Here is a 20,094-nt window from a genome sequence, read left to right as displayed (position 1 = left end):
TCTCCAAAATTTGTAATTTTTTTCATAAAAGAATTCGATGTGTCAAGCTGCCATGCATTCTATATTCATATATAATTCATAATATTACAACACCTTTAAATTTTGATGTACTTTATTAATGTTTAATATATTTTGTTCTAGTGGGCCGATTTTCATGATATTTTAAGAAATTTGTAGCTAAATTATCTGACTTTTTAGCTGTCAATTGTCAATTATACGATAACAAAATGTTGATATTTTGGTGAAGGTTTGAACCACCCTGTGGAATATGTAAACAAAGCAAGTCATTTAAAAATCACTTTATCATCTAGGTACGTCTTTTCTCGATAGTTTGTTTTTGGATTCACCTCAACAGCTTTATTTTCATTGGTGATATTCGCTTTTGAAGCGTTTCCCAATCGTCAAACATGATAGACAGTTCATAGTATAGTATATAGTTAATCACCAAAGCCGCCTTATCATATTTAAAAATAACTTCAAAAAGACGTGATAATTGAAAAAAATTCAAATTGTTGGTGGCAAGTTCATTTTGCTCTTAAAATTAACTAAGGCATGTATTGACATGATCCAAAAAACAAAATGCTCAAGAGACATTGTTCTGACCGCAAAATTATATTTTAGGAAAATTTGCACACGAAATTATTGCACAGGGTGTTTTAAAGTGCAGATTAAAAAACATCCCCTCGATTAACCCAGTATAATATGCCAAATACTAAAGTTTATAAAAAACTGAGTTTACAAATTAAAGTTGATATAATTCTATATAGCTTTTTTATTAGATCTCTGTTTTATAAAATTGATATACATACTAATATATAAAATCCTTAAGTGACTGACATACTGATTAATCACGATCCTGCACAAACCACTAAACGTAAGAAGCTCAATTTTGGCATGCGGGTTGATTCTAGGGTGTAGAAATTCGATAAGAAGGGATTTTTCGAAATTCCAGTTCCAAGAGGGTGAAATCCCCCCTCAAATATTAAATATTTTTTATTTAAAAAACGGTCAACTTTCCGAAAAAACTCTTAAACACGTATATTTTATTTTGTTTTTTTTACATATTTTAAGATTTTTTAAAAATGTATACAGGGTGTTTCGAAAAATCTTGTCATTGATTAATCACGATCCTGCTTAAAGTGCTTGACGTAAAAAGCTGATTTTTGGAAAACGGATTGACTTTAGGGTGTAGAGGTTCGATAAGAAGGGATTTTTAGAAACTCGAATTCTAGGGGGGCGAAACCACCCCTCAAATATTAGAATATTTTTTATTTAAAAACCGGTGAGTTTTTCAGAAAACACGTATATTTTATTTCGTTGTTTTACATATTTTAAGATTTTTTAAAAATTTATACATGGGGATTCATAAAATATGACCATTAGGTAATCACGATTCTGCTTAAACTGCTTGACGTTTAAAGCTGATTTTTGGCAAACGGATTGACTATGGGGTGTAGAGGTTCGATAAGGAGGGGTTTCTCGAATCTCAAATTCCAAGAGGGTGAAAACGCCCCTCAAATATTACAATATTTGTTATTTAAAAAACGGTTAGTCTTTCGGGAAACGCTTGGACAAGCATAATATATTTGGTTTTTTTACATATTTTGAAATTTTTAAAAAAAATCATACTGGGTGTTCCAAAAAGTTGGGTAATTTCTTAATCACGATTCTGCTTAAACTGCTTGACGTATAAAGCTTATTTTTGGCAAATGGATTTTTCGAAAGTCAAATTTCAACGAGATGAAACTACCCCTCAAATATTACCAAGTTATATAATAATATCGCCATATTGTTTTTTCTCATGCTGACATAAATGTGAGAAAATTTTATCCAGTTTGTATAATTATTTAATGGAAATGTTATGTTATTAATTGTTAATGGAAATTCTTGCTTTGCTTTATCATCACCATTACAAATGATTAATTCGACGCGAACGAAGTCGCTGGTACACGCTAGTTTTTCATAAGTGGTGTAGTTTTAAAATTCGAAGAAAATTATTTCTTTTTGGAAATAGATTTGTGTGTCTGGAAACGTTCTATCCTTTTTAAATATTTGTATAATTTGTGTTAACGACGTGAATGATTTTTTTTATTAAATGACGTCTAGATTATTAACCTCGCCAAAATTATCATCGATTGTCATTCCCCAACCGTCTTTGACGCCGTTTTTTTTCGATCAAACGGTACTTCACACATCACTGGGTTTCTTCAGTATAATCTAGTTCAGTTTCTATGTTATGCTTGAAATTTTTAACATTACAGAAAACGGTTTATTTTCTGGTTCGTTTGTCAATTATGTATTAGGTTATTATGTTATTTGATCTCTCTCTTTTGTGACTCTCTTCAAACAACTGAACTGTCTGACGACTTTAAAAGAGGTTTACAAAGTATTTTTCAACATTAAATTCCATTGATTGACGCCAAAGGTGAATCTAAAATGAAATAAGCACTATAAACTCTCTAATAAGAATATTAAAATTAAAAAAACGTCAATAGTTGAAATTTCTACTATTTTATCAAACTATTTTATTTCATACCGATATTTTTCAAGAACCAATCCTTTCCGTAGTTAAGATTAATTAAAGTTGATATTTTAGATCAAATTAAAATTGCAATTTTAACATCACTCTTATTTTATTAAATTGTTGTATTTTCAGTAACATTACATAGAATGCAACTAGTGATCTACTTTCGCCCCTCTTCAGTTCACAGTATTTACATCATATTTTACTTTGCAGCATGTTATTATATAACTGATACTATCACAACATTGCATATTGCTTTATAATTAAGACGTTTTTCAGAATCGTTTATAAAATAATTGACTTATCGAGGATTATTTCATCAATAACTTGTAAACAATTAAGGTCGAATAGCACAGGTTTACTCGGGCTTAGCAAACAGGAATGGTTCAGAAAATGTAAACTACTTTATTATGTTGTGACCTTCCGGAATATCATCCAATTATTGCAAAATATTATTACCAAAGGGTCCAAGTGTCAAAATTTGACTTCACGATGTCAAATATAGGCAATAAAATGTAAAAATTTATAAATTAAAGCAGCAATGCAATAGTTTTATAGTTAAACTAGCGTGTACCAGCGACTTCGTACGCGTCGAATTAATCATTTGTAATGGTGATGATAAAGCAAAGCAAGAATTTCCATTAACAATTAATAACATAACATTTCCATTAAATAATTATACAAACTGGATAAAATTTTTTCACATTTATGTCAGCATGAGAAAAAACAATATGGCGATATTATTATATAACTTGGTAATATTTGAGGGGTAGTTTCATCTCGTTGGAATTTGACTTTCGAAAAATCCGTTTGCCAAAAATAAGCTTTTTACGTCAAGCAGTTTAAGCAGAATCGTGATTAAGAAATTACCCAACTTTTTGGAACACCCAGTATGATTTTTTTTAAAAAATTTAAAATATGTAAAAAAAAACAAATAAATTATGCTTGTCCAAGCGTTTCCCGAAAGACTAACCGTTTTTTAAATAACAAATATTGTAATATTTGAGGGGTGATTTCACCCTCTTGAAACTGGAATTTCGAAAAATCCCTTCTTATCGAATCTCTACACCCTAGAATCAACCCGTATGCCAAAATTGAGCTTCTTACGTTGAGTGATTTGAGCAGGATCGTGATTAATCAGTATGTCAGTCACTTTGTCAGAGCAGTCACACATGTCAGAGCACGATTTTATATATTAGTATAGATAAACTGCAACCTTCTTAAGCGTGGCAGTAAGCGCAATTAAACAATAAAGTACGGGAAAAGTAAATGACATCTAGGGCCAAATTTATCATCGATTGTTATTCCCCAGCTGTCTTTGATATCGTTTTTTTTATGATATGTCTCGCTTATTTTTGCTCACCCGGAATTTAGCTAATACAATTTGGCAACCCTAGGTGGGGGTGGAATTGGAATTACCTTGCATATTCAGCCTCTTAAAAAATTTGGTATTAAAAATAATATATTAAGCTTAATATAACACTGAAATATTATCAAGAAATTGATGTAATCATCTGCGAGATTTTTCCATTTTTTTCTAACAACTCTCAAAGCCCTTTTATAATGACATACTCCCTTACTATTTCAGGTGATCCAAAGACGTAATGATTACGGTATTCCCAGGGAAAACTTCAACAGAGACTGGAACGATTACAAGAACGGTTTTGGTGATCCAGCAAAGGAGTTCTGGCTGGGCAACGAAAATATTTATATGCTGACGAATAACGAAGAATACGCATTGCGAGTTGAACTTGAAGATTTTGAGGGCAACAAAAGGTAATGGAAGATTTTTTAAAATAAATCATTAGCTGACCTAGTTAATAGTTAACTTCTTACCGCCTAACAGTGAAGTGAAGTCAGATTTTTTAGTTAATCCTATGGTACGGATGACTGGCTGGCGTATTGATATGGAAGGATTGGGATCAATGATTTGACACTTTGTTTCTATATTTTTGTTTACATTTTGATTCAAGGATTTTCTTTATATTTCAATAATTTTTCTAGATTGAATATACATACTATTTTCCCACTATTTTCCAAAAATTTCTATTCTACAGGGTGGTCCGAACTGTATTCCATAAACTTCGGCAGCATATTCTGCAGATAAAATAATTAAAAAAGTTCGTATAAATGTATGTCCTAAAATGCTTAGTTTCAGATATACAAGGTGTAGAAGTTTCATTTTTATTTCGATTTTTTCCAAATAATTTCTGAAGTAACGTCAATATTTGGATGAAAATTTGTGTATAGGAGTTTTTTGACATGAGAAATTTGATTTTGATGTCAATATGACTCCTACTGGTAGAGAGCGCCACTTACATGCGTTTTAATAGTTTTGAAGGGTAGTAACTTTTTGTCCGTACCTGTATAAAACTACCGAGGAAGAAATATACATCTATGTGACTTTTTACGTAAAAAAATATCTCTTTGTAAAAATCGCTAGATTAGAATAGAGATATTTAGAATGGCAAGAATCAATACATGTCATTATTGACGCAAAAAAACACGTTAAGTAAAGGGAAATTAAAACACTTTCGTTGCACGTCATCAATGACACCATGCGTCGTCTTATGGAGTTTGTTGGTGGTCGTATTATGATGTGTAACCAAATTTATTTTAATTTCCCTTTTAGATAGTTGTTTCACTGAAATAATAAATTTGTGAAATTTTTATTTTTTTAAATTAATCATAAATTTTTCTGCAAAAAAATGATAAAACAGTTTCTGTTGAACTTTTGGCATAAACACTGTCAAATTTATGATCTCACTCTAATATCTATTTAGTCAACATGTTTAATTTTATTTATGTCAATGATGACAGGTATTGATAAATTCGATTCCAAATATCTCGAAAACCAATACTCCTAGCGATTTTTACCAAGAGACATTTTTTACTTAAAAAGGGTCGTAAATGTATATTTTTTACTCAGTAGTTTTATACAGGTACGGACGAAAAGTTATTACTCTTCAAACCAGTTAAAAAATATGTAGGTGGCGCCCTCTACTAGTAGGAGTCATATTGACATCAAATTCAAATTTCTCATGTCAAAAAACTCCCAGACACCAATTTTTATCCAAGTATTGACGTTATTGCAGAAATTATTTGGAAAAAATCGAAATAAAAATGAAACTTCAAACCCTGTATATCCGAAACTAAGCATTTTAGGACATACATTTATACGAACTTTTTTACTTATTTTTATCTGCAGAATATGCTGCCGAAGTTTCCGGAATACAGTTCGGAGCACCCTGTATAATGCCTAAACGTCACTAATTTTGGACCTCATGCAATTATTACGAGTAAACTATAAGTGTGCGTAACGTGAGTCGTCCATTGCGGAAGATGGCGATGTTCCAAATCTAATTTATTTAAAAATTAATTTTAAGTATTTTCCGTGAATTTGTCAGATAGTTTAATAGTTATTCTGATATTCGAGGCGGAGACGAATCCAACAAACCAGAGATCATTAAGAATATAATACCTCTCGTGTTATTTTAAAACTATGAAATTATAGACTTACTGTATTCTTTATTTTGCTTAAATCTCGACATAAATGGATAATGTGAAAATATAATAAATTAATATCTCTAGATGCAAATTCTTTGATTTATCTTAAAGACAAATGTATTTATTATTCGAGCGTTCGCTTTTCATAATAAGTTTACATGTAGGTAGATATTTGAATATGTATCAATACCAGAAACTATCAAGACTACCAGAAAAATAATATAATATGAATGATTTAACATTCTCGATCTAGTTACATGAAATACAATTTAAATGGTTGAAATAATTCTGTAGATATAATAAATTGCGTTTGAATTTTAATAAAATCAAAAATTTATCTCATTAGTTTTTAAATAGACAGCGTGTCCCAGGTTAAGCGTGCATTAGAAGTTTCTATAGGACTACAATCATGCACATCATTGTTTCACAGCGAGATATATCGATTAAAACAATTTTCAATAAGGCGGCACTTCCGGAAATAACGGAAGTTGACCGCAACTTTCTTATTTTAAAATGGATATCCCCATTTTTTATTACATACTGAAATTATCCGTAAAATTTTATAAATTTTGATATCAAACACTCTATACGTTAACCGTTTTTTGAGAAACAAAGTATTTAAAATTTTTGATAATTTTTATGGTGTCGACAACATCGCAATGTTTAAAGGGCTTTATTTCATTTTTTTTTAAACGCAACACCTTGTATATTATTTTTCGGTTAGATGCAGACATAAATGAACATTTTTTTTATTTAAAGTGTTCCTAAAATTTTAGCGGTTGTGCATATATTCGCTGTATCCTATTACATATATGGAGTTTTCAACGGTAACAAACCAGACAATGATCATATTAGGTGGCTTTGATAAAAATTAACTACTTCATTAATAATGCATCTAATTCTGCATCTAAAAGAAAAATTATTTCGCGGGTTTATTCTATTATTCTTGGTGTTTAGAAAAATATGGCTAAGTATTAATAAAATTAAATTAACTCCAGTTTTTAACCACTTTTCGGATATATAGTTTTTAATCAGAGTTTTAGTAAATAAGAAATAGAATGGCAAAAACGCATAATGTTTCAAATAAAAATAATGTACTATATGCAGAATTGTATGCTGAATCCAGTTATCTACCGAAAAATAGGGAGTGCAATCTTAAAAAAAACTTACAACTTTATCATAACCTTTTTTGGCACCCTGTAAACAACAAAATATTTTTAGGATATGCCCCTTTACAAACTATGCAACATCTGCTTAATTTTTTTTCGATAACGACGACGATATTCGACTTTCTCGCACTAATGGGCCACCCTGTATATCTAACATATACAGGGTGAGTCTTAAATAAGTGCAAATATTTTCAGGGCTGGTAGATTTCGATAAAAAAAAACATATTTTCTCTTTACCATTTTTCAGATAAGTCCAAAACTCGGTCCAAAATAACCTAGTTATTAAAGTTTGAAAATTAAAAAAAACATATTTTTTTTTAAATTTTGAGAGCCACCGGATTTTTTCCTGTATTTGCATCCCTTTTATTGCCGTAACCTTAGAGTAAAGCCGTAACTATGGTAATATCATAGATTAAGAAATTATACCGTTGGAAAATTTGCGGTGAATAGGCAGTTCTAAAAAGTTTTCGAAAAATATACAGGAAAATTTAAAAGAAAATGCACGATTTTCAACATCTTTTTTTAGCGAATAACACCTCCTAGACGTTTTCCTGGGGTCCCCAGAAAATATTTGCACTCATTTAAGAGTCACCCTGTATTTTGAACTCAAGATTCATATAGTTTTCACCCGGTATAATTTGTCATAGACATGGACTTTGTACTAGCATTAAATGTGGAATCAACATAATTAATATAAAAATAAACTAAATTTTTTCATAATAAAAACTATACAAAATTTATTTTTTTGGTATTCTCAATAAGTACCTACGAAAAAGGGTCATGTAGTAACACACAAGTACTACTTCAAGATATTTGATTTTCAATAGAGGCACTAAAAACATAAGCAGTTTTTAATCAATTTGAAAGTGAACGTTTTATTCTAATTAAGCCAGCTTCACACGCAATTGAAAAGTAGTAACCCAGTACTCGATGTAAATGTAAATAAACGAGTATAGTTTTTAATAATATATACAAAAACGTCTTTTATATGGATGTTGCAAAACGATTACATTTTTTTAATTTATTACAAAATTCCTTTATTACAAACTCAAAAACCTTTCTAGTTGGAAATACTTTATATACATTTATTAGATTATTAATCTATACCGGGTGCGTCTCAAAAGTGGCTCACCCCTAGAACTTTTTTATTTTTTCAGATAAAAAAACAAGATTTGATATGTCAGTATATGACATAAATTAGAATTGACTGACGTATTCAATTGTTTTTGGTCACCTCCTATTTCACCGGAAATGACTACAACTTTTGATTTTTAAATGGTACCCTCGGTATTTTTTTTACTTTATTCGATAGAAAATGACACTCTGAATAGAATGACATATCATATGTCAACTTTTGACTTTTTCGCTTAAAAATCGTCTTTCAAATTTCAATTTAGGGTGCCACGGCTGTGTTAAAAACACTAGGAGCCTTGGAAAAATAGATCATTTAATGTTTTTCGTGTCTTGTCCTGGCCGGTTAAAAGATGCCCAAATCGTTTTTTTAATCATATGTCAATTTTCTCAAATGGAACAAGGGTGGCTCATTAACATATTTAGAAAAAAAAAGGTTTTTTTTTATAAATAATTTGGTATCACACACTTGGTATTTCGAGTCAAATTGTCGTTATGACCCGCATGTTACAATTTCAAATATATCTACTGTATGCGAAAATGTCAAAAGTTGACATATGATATGTCATCCTAGTCAGAGTGTCATTTTGTATCGAATAAAGTAAAAATCTACCAAGGGTGCCATTTAGAAATCAAAAGTTGTAGTCATTTCCGGTGAAACAGGAAGTGGCCAAAAACAATTGAATACGTCAATCAGTCCTAATTTATGTCATATACTAACATACCAAATTCCGTTTTTTATCTGAAAAAATAAAAAAAGTTATAGGGGTTTTAGGGGGTAGGAGCCACTTTTGAGACGCACCCGGTATAAAAAAAATCTTTGCTCCGAATAGCAAAATTAAAATATCGGAAATATTCATGTCAAACTTGGGTTGAACTTGTCAAACTCATTACCCTCGATCAATCCAGATAGTGATACGGATGACTGATTGACCGAATGTCAATCAATCATTAATCAAATAAAATTAGTACCATAATAAGATTGACAACACAAAATATATAAGAAATTGTCGAAACATTCCAGCACCGCTACGTGTTAGTTTATAAGCTGTAGCAGAGGCTGTAGTTAAGTCGGGAAAGTGTATTTATTTTGTTTCGTGTTGTTTATTACATGATTTATTCGAAATGTCAACCAAAATATGGAGAACTGTGGTATTAAGGCAGAACCCGAAAATTAGATAACTTATTATATACTTTTATCAAGAATAAGCATTCTGAAACACGTAAAATACACTTTTCCCATGCATCCAAACGAGGGGTGTCTCACTATTGGAATTACCTGTACAATTTCTTGGCAGTCGCTGGCAGTCATTGGCAGTCTTATGGCAGTCACCTATAATAATTACATGGCAGTCATAGGCAGTCTTCTTCATAGTCATTGGCAGTCGTTTAGCAGTGGAAGGATATTTTGGCAGTACGTGTACATTTTTTACCCGAGTGAGACACCCCTCGCATCCAAATATCTACAGCATACTGTATGTTACTTTTAAAAATAAGTTTTAATTCTGAAGTCCTATTAGTTCAGCTCCAATTAACTTGCGGTATTCTTTTAGGATTTATAAAATGCTTTTAAAAAGTCTACAAAAATGCAATAGCTTGCATCAATCCTCTTGTTCACATTCCTTGTTCCAATTAATATTTATATTGTAAAGGTCAGAGTTGAATAACTCTTAATTGCTTAATATCGCCGTCACAATCAGCGAACTGACTCCTTCAAATCGACACCTTCCAATCAATTAAACTCTGTTTTACCGACCGTGTTAACATTAATTATTTCTGTACAGGTACGCCCAGTATTCCCATTTCAAAATCTACTCCGAAGGAGAGTACTACAAGCTCGAGATCGACGGTTACGAAGGCAACGCGGGAGATTCGCTCAATGATCCGTGGTATGGCAGTAATAACAGCCCATTCTCCACGTATAACAGGTAAATAGTTATTTGAATCGTAAAAATGATATTACTTCGTGGTTTTGTTTGTTAATTGGACTATGTTTCTGTAAAAGGAACCAAGCGACAAATTAACCCTCAACTGGCGTGGTGGACCCCAAGCACTATTTAAACACCTGTAAAATGTTTACGTTTAATTAGGCCTCGCCGCGCCATTTAACTTTAAGTTAGGGTACCAATATGCAACTGATAAAGACATACTTGATTTTATCAAGTATTGTTCCTACCAGCGGGGGCTAAAGCTTCATTGGGGTCTGTGTGGCACCACCACGCCAAGAATGTTACATTACAAGCATTAATTGAGTGGTTTGATGAACTTAAAGAGGCTTAAGTGAGATGAAGACCATCGAGACATTGATTTTTCTCCGAAGAGTAACCATAACTCCGATTCTGAATCTCTTACTTATAGAAGAGAGAACACTGAATAATCAATACCAGAAAAGAAAGAGATGTGGTATATGGGAACCATATGTCAATGAAGAAATGACAAAAAACAAAAATCTCATGAATCAAATGTGCACGATCCATGTGCGGCAAATGCAGATCCTATATTAGCATGAACTGTATTTGAAAAAGTTATGCACATTCAAGGTTTGCAGTTTTGTTGATAATAATTTATGTTTATTACTTTAGCTTCACATTTCAGTAGTTTGTACTTTTAATAATACGGTAAAATCATATAATATATATGTTTTTAATTTCTATGGGTTTCTTAGCCAAGTTATATTTCTGTTGTCAAAAATTCCTAAAAAATGCGTTTTACTTTATTTGCGTGTCCGTTCTTATTAATTTGTTGAAAATTAATTAAATTGTTTCTTTACAAGTTTGAATATATTGTAAACAGTGTTAAAATAACAAGATTTTTATAAAATCTCTTCATCATGTATTTTGAACTGAAAAAAAAATTGGGGTCCATCGCGTCAGGGGAGTCAATGGCGTGCTTGGGGACCCCAGCACGCCATAAGCGTTACAAAAATTCACCACGCCTGTTAAGGGTTAACAAAATTCAGTTAAAGGTACCAGAAGAGAGTTTAGTTTATGTTTTCTAAAAACATCCAACTGCTACCTATACTAGAATACCATATTCTTTAGACAATGAACCGAATGACATGTTAGAAAATTACAAATTCTATATTTCTATAAAAGGAACCAGGGAAATAATTCCATTTATATTATTCAAATCGTCGCTTGGATCCTTCTACATTTTACCAATTTTATGGATGTGTTGTCGATATAGTTCATCGGACACATCCAATCAGCCAAATAGCCAATCAAAATTAAAACTTCTGATTGGCTATTTATTCAAAAGGAACCATCAGCCAAAAATACTTACAAACTCACATTTCTGACGTTATTATACTCATAATATTGGACATGGGATAAAAGATGATCTGTCTGACAACACCCAATCCAAAAATTTGAAGATCCGCTCACTCATTATTTTCCTAAAGCATTAACATTTTAACCTCCAATATCTCAAAACTTCAATTTGGCGCTTGATGTTATTTAGATATACAAAATCCAATTGTAAAAATTACAGGCTGCTTGAATGTAATATTGAATCCTAAAATATAGTTTTGTTTGCAGGGATAATGACAGGTCGAGTCTAAATTGTGCCTCGATGTTAAAGGGTGGATGGTGGTGGAAGTCTTGTGGTAGAGGACTAAACGGATTATATTTGAATGATCCACAAGACTTGACAGCTCGACAAGGTAAGACTAAAAAAGATAACTATAATCCGTTTTCTTCTGCGCAGTCTCTTTTGCGTGTACATCGCAAACAATATACTTCCTATACTCATCTTCTTCCTATATGGCGCCTATCCCGTTTATCTAACACAACATAACTACATCTTGTGTAGGAATTTGTAGCAAAATTTGTAGCAATTTCTCATCTAGAGATGTGGAAAATTTATTGACTTTACATCATTTCAGTCATTTTTATTTAAAATCGATTTATTTTTTTCTCCAAAAATGGTTAAATAAATTTAAATAAGACTGGGCTTTGACAAAAACCGGTATCTGAGACGGTTTTACAGAGATTAGTTCTCTCCATCTCCAATATCAGTGGTAGGTACTAAAGTTTATGGCAAGGGTGTTTGTCGCTTAGGCGCACCCGGTGATAAGGTGTTCTGAAGTTTCCTCCTTTTTCCCACAGAATCTGCATTTACCGTTGTTTCTTAGTTTCGCTCTACTGAGGTGTTCATTGATGACAGGTGTGAACGAGGTGTTCATTGATGACAGTGTCCTGTTATAAACCCCGTGAAAATCCGAACATCATTTTTAAAAGGGCCCTACACGCAACGATATCTGAAAGATTTGAACTGTACAGTCCTTCGATTCGGCCCAAGTCGCACCACGGCTTCGATAAAGATCTCATCGAAGAGATGAGATCTGCGATACAGTAATACCCCGGCTTACGCTACCTCGACTTACGCGAATTCGGAGTTACGCGATTTAATTTTCTCGTCTATTGGTTTTTTGTTTGAACGCCGTGCAGTCAAGGTCAAGCGGCGGCGTTTGTTTCTGACTCCCCCCGCCCGCATTATTATTCGTTCAGTTTACAACAAGCACATACGTGTAGTGCGGAATCGGCGCGTAGGTACATAAGTTACGATTTTGTGTTTTTTTGTCCGTTGTGCGCCGACCTGAGATATTTACTAAGTACTATGGCATCCAAACGAAGTAGAACCGACTCTTTTGCTTTAAACAAGAAGAGAAAAACATTATCTTTGGAGCGTAAACTTAACATTATTAAAGACTACGATGCAAAAATAAAAATTTGTGATTTAGCGAAGAAGTATGAACTTCCGGAATCGACAGTCAGATCAATTACGAAAAGTAAAGAAAAAATTCTCGAAGCTGTGAAAAATGCTCAGTCTTTGAATTCAAGCATCATTCGTAAACGGCATGGTATTATCGCTGAAATGGAAACATTGTTAAAATTATGGTGTGATAATCAAGTAAGTGTGAAAAATTGTCCTATTGATCAGAACACGGTGTGCTTTCAAGCTAAACAAATTTTTGAGAAATTAAAAGAAGAAGCTGGGGAGATGGCTAAAGATGAAACGTTTAAAGCCAGTAACGGTTGGTTCAGCCGGTTCAAAAGTCGCTGTAACTGGCATAGCATTGCAGAAAGTGGAGAGGCGGCAAGTGCAGATAAAGAGGCAGCATCTCTCTATCCAGAGAAACTCAAAGCTATGATAAATGAAGGTGGCTATACCAGCCAAACCATATTCAACGTAGATGAAACTGGCCTATTTTGGAAGAAGATGCCTAAAAGAACTTTTATTGCGCGTGAAGAGAAAACTTTTCCAGGTTTTAAGGCCGCCAAAGATCGATTGACAGTGATGCTTGGCGCGAATGCAGCTGGTGACTTTAAATTAAAACCTCTCTTAGTTTATCGCTCGGAAAATCCAAGAGCATTGAAAAACAAATCTAAAGCTGGTTTGCCCGTGATTTGGAAGTCGAATCGTAAAGCTTGGGTGACGGCCTCCCTTTTTGAAGACTGGTTTGGTCATCACTTCATACCTGAAGTCGAACGTTATTGCCAGTCTAAACAAATCCCGTTTAAAGTGATGCTATTAATCGACAACGCGCCAGGTCATCCTCCTGCTACTTTAACTAGTTTCGACCCACGTGTGAAAGTTGAATTTTTGCCACCAAATACAACCAGCTTGCTTCAACCGATGGACCAGGGCGTTATCAAAACATTCAAAGCTTATTACACGAGACGATCGTTTGCACATCTGCATGAAGCTATGAGACAAAACAACGAGCTCTCTGTTAAAGAATTTTGGAAACAATTCAACGTTTTAGAAGCAGTGAGAATCATTGGAGAATCTTGGAATGAAATTTCACAAAAAACTTTAAATGGCGTCTGGAAAAAACTCTGTCCATTTTTTTTCTCCACTATGACTCAGGCGGAATTAGTGTCAGGGCCTGATGAAATTTGCAATGTGATCAAAGACGTTGTCGAACTTGGTAGACAAATAAATTTAGAAGTGGATAGTGATGATGTTCAAGAGCTGTTGGATTCACACAATGAGGAGCTTACAATTGATGAGCTCATAACAATGCGTGAACAAGAGGAAGAAATTGATAATCATGATTCTTTGGATCCAGTTCAATTAGAAGATCAAATGACAGTTGGAAACTTGACAGAAGCCCTCAGTTCGATTGAAAAAGGGTTAACAATTTTGGAAAGCATAGACTCCAATGAAGAGCGCAGTTTTGTTACAAAACATGGAATAAAAAAATTACTAGGATGCTACGAGGAGATATTACGGGAGAAGAAAAAATCATTGACTCGTCAGACGACTTTGTTACAATTTATGAAACCTTCTACATCAAAATAACTTCGGATTGTGTTTATACACTCTATTAATATAGTTTGTATATTGTATTGTCATATTATTTAGAATTAGATACTAATTATTTCCTAAATTATTGTTTTATTTAGTCTCCAGTCCCAATTAAACATACTTTGTATGTCTTTATATGCAAAATTGTACCCCGACTTACGCGAATTCGACTTACGCGGATAGCGCTCAGTCCCACCTATCGCGTAAGTCCGGGGTATTACTGTATTTCAACATGCTGCATATTTTTAACCGCACAAACCAAAGATTGGGCGGGAACTGTACTAGACTATAGACTGCGAAATTATCTTTTATAAAATCTGAATGTGTAGTATGAAAAGATCACTATCGATTTGGTTTTAAGATCTGAACTGTGCGATTTGGCATATCAATGAAAATCTTTGATTTTTCTCGTTCGTAAGTCCTGAGAAATTTCTTCAAGTTTCCAGGTTACAGATGGAGTCTTCCAGGTTTTTGAGTTCCGCTTTAAAACACTGAACGTGCTAAGCGTATTACATGGGAAGCAGAACGCTTCTGATCCAGTTCTAGCTAGATCGTTTGCTTTTTCATTACCTTTTATCTTTTGGTGGGCTTGCCCCACAGTAGGAAAATTTTGTAAATGTTCTTTGCCTAATTTGTTCAGCTTCTCTAGGCATTCTTTGACCAACTTGGTCGCTTTTAAGGCTGCTTGGCTATCGGGGAAGATGCCTATTTCTTGTTCCCAGTAGTTCCTAACTAAGTCGTATGCATCTTTCGATAGCGTAAAGGTGCGTATTCATTATCCGAACGAACGAACGAACGAATGTTCGCTAGTGGTATGGACGGGGACCGTGCGTACGATAGAACCGCACGAGAAGACCGAACGCGAACGCCTTTGATGTACCGACTCGAAACGGATGGTCGAGCGAACGAACGGCCGCATGCGTTCGGTCCCCGTCTAAATATACCGCACTTTCATTCGTTCGTTCGTTCGGATAATGAATACGCACCTTAAGGTGCGTATTCATTATTATCGTTCGCTCGACCATCCGTTTCGAGTCGGTACATCAAAGGCGTTCGCGTCTGGTCTTCTCGTGCGGTTCTATCGTACGCGCGGTCCCCGTCCATACCACTAGCGAACATTCGTTCGTTCGTTCGGATAATGAATACGCACCTTTAAAACGTTCCAATGAAGTAAGAAATGAAAATATGACGGTAATAAATTCACTCAACAACACCCTGCGCTTTTGATGCAACAGTTGCCCGCGTCGCTGGTCAAAGCTCCAAATAAAATCCAGCACGGAAAAATCATCTTTCTTTGTTTGGTCCAGAGACTGGACCATCTCCAATCCGAAAGCTATAAATAAATAAAAATTCTCACCTTAATCAAGGTGCGTATTCATTATCCGAACGAACGAACGAATGTTCGCTAGTGGTATGGACGGGGACCGTACGATAGAACCGCACGAGAAGACCGGAGGCATTTGTTGGCGAACGCCTTTGATGTACCGACTCGAAACGGATGGTCGAGCGAACGAACGAACGATCGGCCGCATGCGTTCGGTCCCCGTCTAAATATACCGCACTTCCATTCGTTCGTTCGTTCGTTCGGATAATGAGTACGCACCTTCACATTCAAAACTGAATGTGGCGCGTTAACACGACTGGAGTGCCCAGTGTTAAAAATTTTCTTTTGGTGCATTGTGGTGCATTGGTTGCATTTTGGTGCATTGTGGTGCAAACTAGTGCTTTATTTTGCTGTAGTTACTACAAAGGTTCCAACCTCAACTGTATTATTGGACCAACATCACATATTGTTTAGGTTTGTGCACATTATCGTACACGTATCGTTTCCGGCATATCGCGTTTTCATTCTAGCAACCGGATTGTGTGTATTCACTATTAATAGAGGAAGCGTTTCGGTTAACTGATATTTTTTTCCATTTTTCTCATAAAAATATGTACAATTGAACTTCTACGGGGATTTAAAAGAAGGAAGTCAAAATTCGTCAAGTCATTATTCAGAATAAAACGTTAAAAATGCCTATGGGTATTTCCCCAATTGCACTGTAAGAGAATCTACCAAATAAAATAGATTTTTTATACTAACACTGCTGCGTTAATTCATGTTTTTGCAAAATTGGAAAGGACACAAAACTTTCTCAAATGAAATATTATGACCTCAAAGCAGATCAACACTGAAGACAAATTTCCCCAAAATTCTTATTTATGACACATTATACCTATATGCAGCACATTTGTTTATTGAATTATGAAGTAGAGATATTGTTAGATATATTTTATTATTATTGCTTCACCATTTATATAAATATTTATATTGCAGGGATTGTATGGTTCCGCTGGAGAGGCTGGGACTACACCTTGAAGAAATCCGTCATGATGATAAAGCCTAAAAACTATCTCAACGGAACTTAACCGAGAAGTTATCTACCTAAACGCTCTGTACAAATTGTAAATGTTTTTTGTATTATTTTCTCGTCAATTAAGTGTCCGCCGAACACTCCAATTTATAATCAACCCCAATTCTTCATTCGCTTTAAACAAAACTAATTTGTCTAATTTTAGTATTTTCCTTCATTTCTTCTATTTATTACACTGCCACATAAATAATTATAAGATGTACAATGTACATTAATAAATATATAGTTCATACCAAATAAAATTTTAGTCACGTGATTAAGCTTGACCGGCACAGCGTTGCCTACTTTTACATATTTTCTTTTAATCAAAATATTTTAGACAACAAAAATAAATTAATTATAAATATATAAACAGGTATTATTTACATCAACAAAACTCACCTTCTTAACAGCACTTAAGGGACAGAAAGGGCCATTACTACCGCTTTCCCGTTCAAAATATTCTAATAAAGTTGCGATGAGTTTTTTACGGCTATTAAGCTATCTTGTACATTTCGCACTAAAAGAGGTTCTAAAAGAAACAATGTTCGACTGCAAGGTCTGAGAGTAAACATTTTCAAGCTTAAAATATCAGAACACTAATTATTTAAATCAAAAACTCGTTATACAAAACTTAAGTGTCAAAACGAATGACAATGTTAGGAAATAAATAAATAAATATGGCAACTTGACATTTTTTACAGCAGAGCTACCACCTGAATCCCCAGCGGGAAATTTAAATTCCAGTTAGTCAGCCTGGCCCCGAATATGTCCATGGTTGGCAACAATGAATTTAAGAATCGCGCCCTCGATTACGTAACTAAAAGTTTAATTGGTATGAAATAGATAATTTTTCTCAACTATCTTGCATAGTATTTTGTTTTATCGACTGTGACTATAAAGCAAAAGTGAACCCAACCCACCCAATGACCAATTTTTGGTTTATCAGGACCCTAAATATTACCATCACAAAACTATAATACTTTTGGCAATAGACCTTGGATAAACACCTTTCAGTTACTACTCTATGTATGTATATGAAAATGGGACACTCTGTATACTCTGGATATATGTCAGTACAATTACATTTTATATCAATAAAAAATACATAACGGTGTTGAAGATCTAATTCAAACCTAAATTGATTTGATGTTTAATTTACTTGGTTTGCACCGATCCATATTCATTCTGCGACGTGATTTATGTTTGGCCAATTAGCGGCAAAAGTGTTTCGTTTAATTCAAAAAGCGATTATGTGTTAAGAAACGGTAACCCGATCGAGATAAATATTGAGAATGACTTAATAAAGGAAAAAACGTACTATACGAAAAGAAACGAGAAAGATAACTGGGTCACTATGTAAATGAACTTACATTTCAGGTTACCTACCTGTCGTGGCATTATCGGTTACGCAGATGCTCGTGTTGTAGGTAATGTAACAGCGATTACATAAATCTTCGGGCCCTTTAAATTGCCAAACGAAACAGACATTTTATTTCGACAATAACGATTTTAAAAAGGAATTCATTAATTTTCTAGCTAGACGTGGTTTAAATAGTGTGAAAATATGATGAATTTTTTTTCCAAAATCAACAAAAAAAAAAGAAAAAACTTTATTTTGTGGTTACTATACCGGGTGCGTCTCAAAAGTGGCTCACCCATAAAACTTTTTTTATTTTTTCAGATATACAAACGAGATTTGGTATATTAGTATATGACATAAATTAGGATTGAATGATGTAGATTCAATTGTTTTGGTGACTTCCTGTTTCCCCGGAAATGACTACAACTTTTGACTAAACGTTCTCCAACCCAGTGTTAGTACATCTCAATTGCACAATCTCTAACGAGGGGTAGGGAACTCAAAATCTCACAATCTTTTCAAAATGTTTATTTCAAAAAATAAACATTTTGATAAGATGAGGTTTCGTTGAATAAGGTTAGAGGTTATGCAATTACAACTTTTGATTTTTAAATGATACCCTCGGTATTTTTTACTTTATTCGATAGAAAATTACACTCTGACCAGAATGACATATCATATGTCAACTTTTGACATTTTCGCATATGGCTAATTTAAATTGTAACATGCGGTTCATAACGACAATTTGCCTCGAAATATCAAGTGTGTGGTACCAAATTATTCGTAAAAAATGCTTTTTCCAAATATGCTAATGAGTCACCCTCATTCCAAAAAAATTGAGATATGATTAAAAATACCTTTTGAACACGTTTTAACCGGCCAGGAGAAGACACACAAACAACATTAGAAGGTCAAATCTATTTTTCCAAGGCTCCTTGGTTAAAAATTAGTGTTTTTAACGCAGCCGTGGCACTCCAGATTGAAATTTAAAATAGGTACGACTTTTCTTAACATACCAAATCTCGTTTTGTGATCTGAAAAAATAAAAAACTTATAGGGGACGCACCCGGTATAGAAAATATAAATATTTTTTTTTTGAGAAAGAAACATTTTCTAATTTCAATCACTGTACAGGGTGTCCCATTTTCGTATGTTTTCTGGGGTATCTCGTGATGAGTACAGATAGTAAGCGGTTTCTACATAACTATACTACTTTTTTTATAAATCTAAAGAAGCTACCACACAGATTTGCCTTTTCTGAAATACAGGGCGAATTTGAAAAAGTTTAATTTTTTAGTCCCTTCGTATCTTGTTTATCTTATAACCTATCGAAAAGATGAAAATTGAGTCCCGTACAGTTTTTCACGTAGAATCCAGTGACCCTACCACACTACTAGATTTTTCGATGAAAGCTATAGTTTTCGACTGAAACTTATGTTTTTTTAATGGGACATCTTGTACATTATTTTTCTGTTTCATTTACCTTGATATGATCTTTCTAAAAATATAATATACATAAATGACATAAATAAATAAATTGGCAGCTGGTTTAAACCCTTAAACCAGCCGCCAATGTTAAAAAGTTAAATAACACCATTTTTTTTTTTATTTTTATAAGTATATGATATATTTTAGAAAGGTCATAATAAGGAAAATAAATTAAAATAATAACATACAGGACGTCTTATTAAA

General features: G+C 33.5%; 1 protein-coding gene across 2 annotated transcripts in view; it reads left to right on the top strand.

The window, feature by feature from the left end:
• Positions 1 to 17,317, top strand: part of LOC115887011 (angiopoietin-2) — a 233,487-nt gene extending 216,170 nt beyond the window's left edge. For both annotated transcript variants that reach the window (XM_030906335.1, XM_030906334.1), the window contains exons 7-10: positions 4,113 to 4,300; positions 10,116 to 10,259; positions 11,868 to 11,992; positions 16,964 to 17,317. In XM_030906335.1, the coding sequence (XP_030762195.1) occupies positions 4,113 to 4,300; positions 10,116 to 10,259; positions 11,868 to 11,992; positions 16,964 to 17,055 (549 nt within the window). In that variant the 3' untranslated portion in view covers positions 17,056 to 17,317. The remainder of the gene's footprint in view (positions 1 to 4,112; positions 4,301 to 10,115; positions 10,260 to 11,867; positions 11,993 to 16,963) is intronic.
• Positions 17,318 to 20,094: the final 2,777 nt, after the last annotated feature.

This window comes from Sitophilus oryzae, unplaced genomic scaffold, assembly GCF_002938485.1.
Source record: "Sitophilus oryzae breed Bouriz unplaced genomic scaffold, Soryzae_2.0 scaffold_551_pilon_pilon, whole genome shotgun sequence".
Taxonomy (NCBI): Eukaryota; Metazoa; Arthropoda; class Insecta; order Coleoptera; family Curculionidae; genus Sitophilus; species Sitophilus oryzae.
The sequence above is the reverse complement of the archived record's forward strand: the minus strand, read 5'-3'. Positions and strand labels throughout refer to the sequence as shown.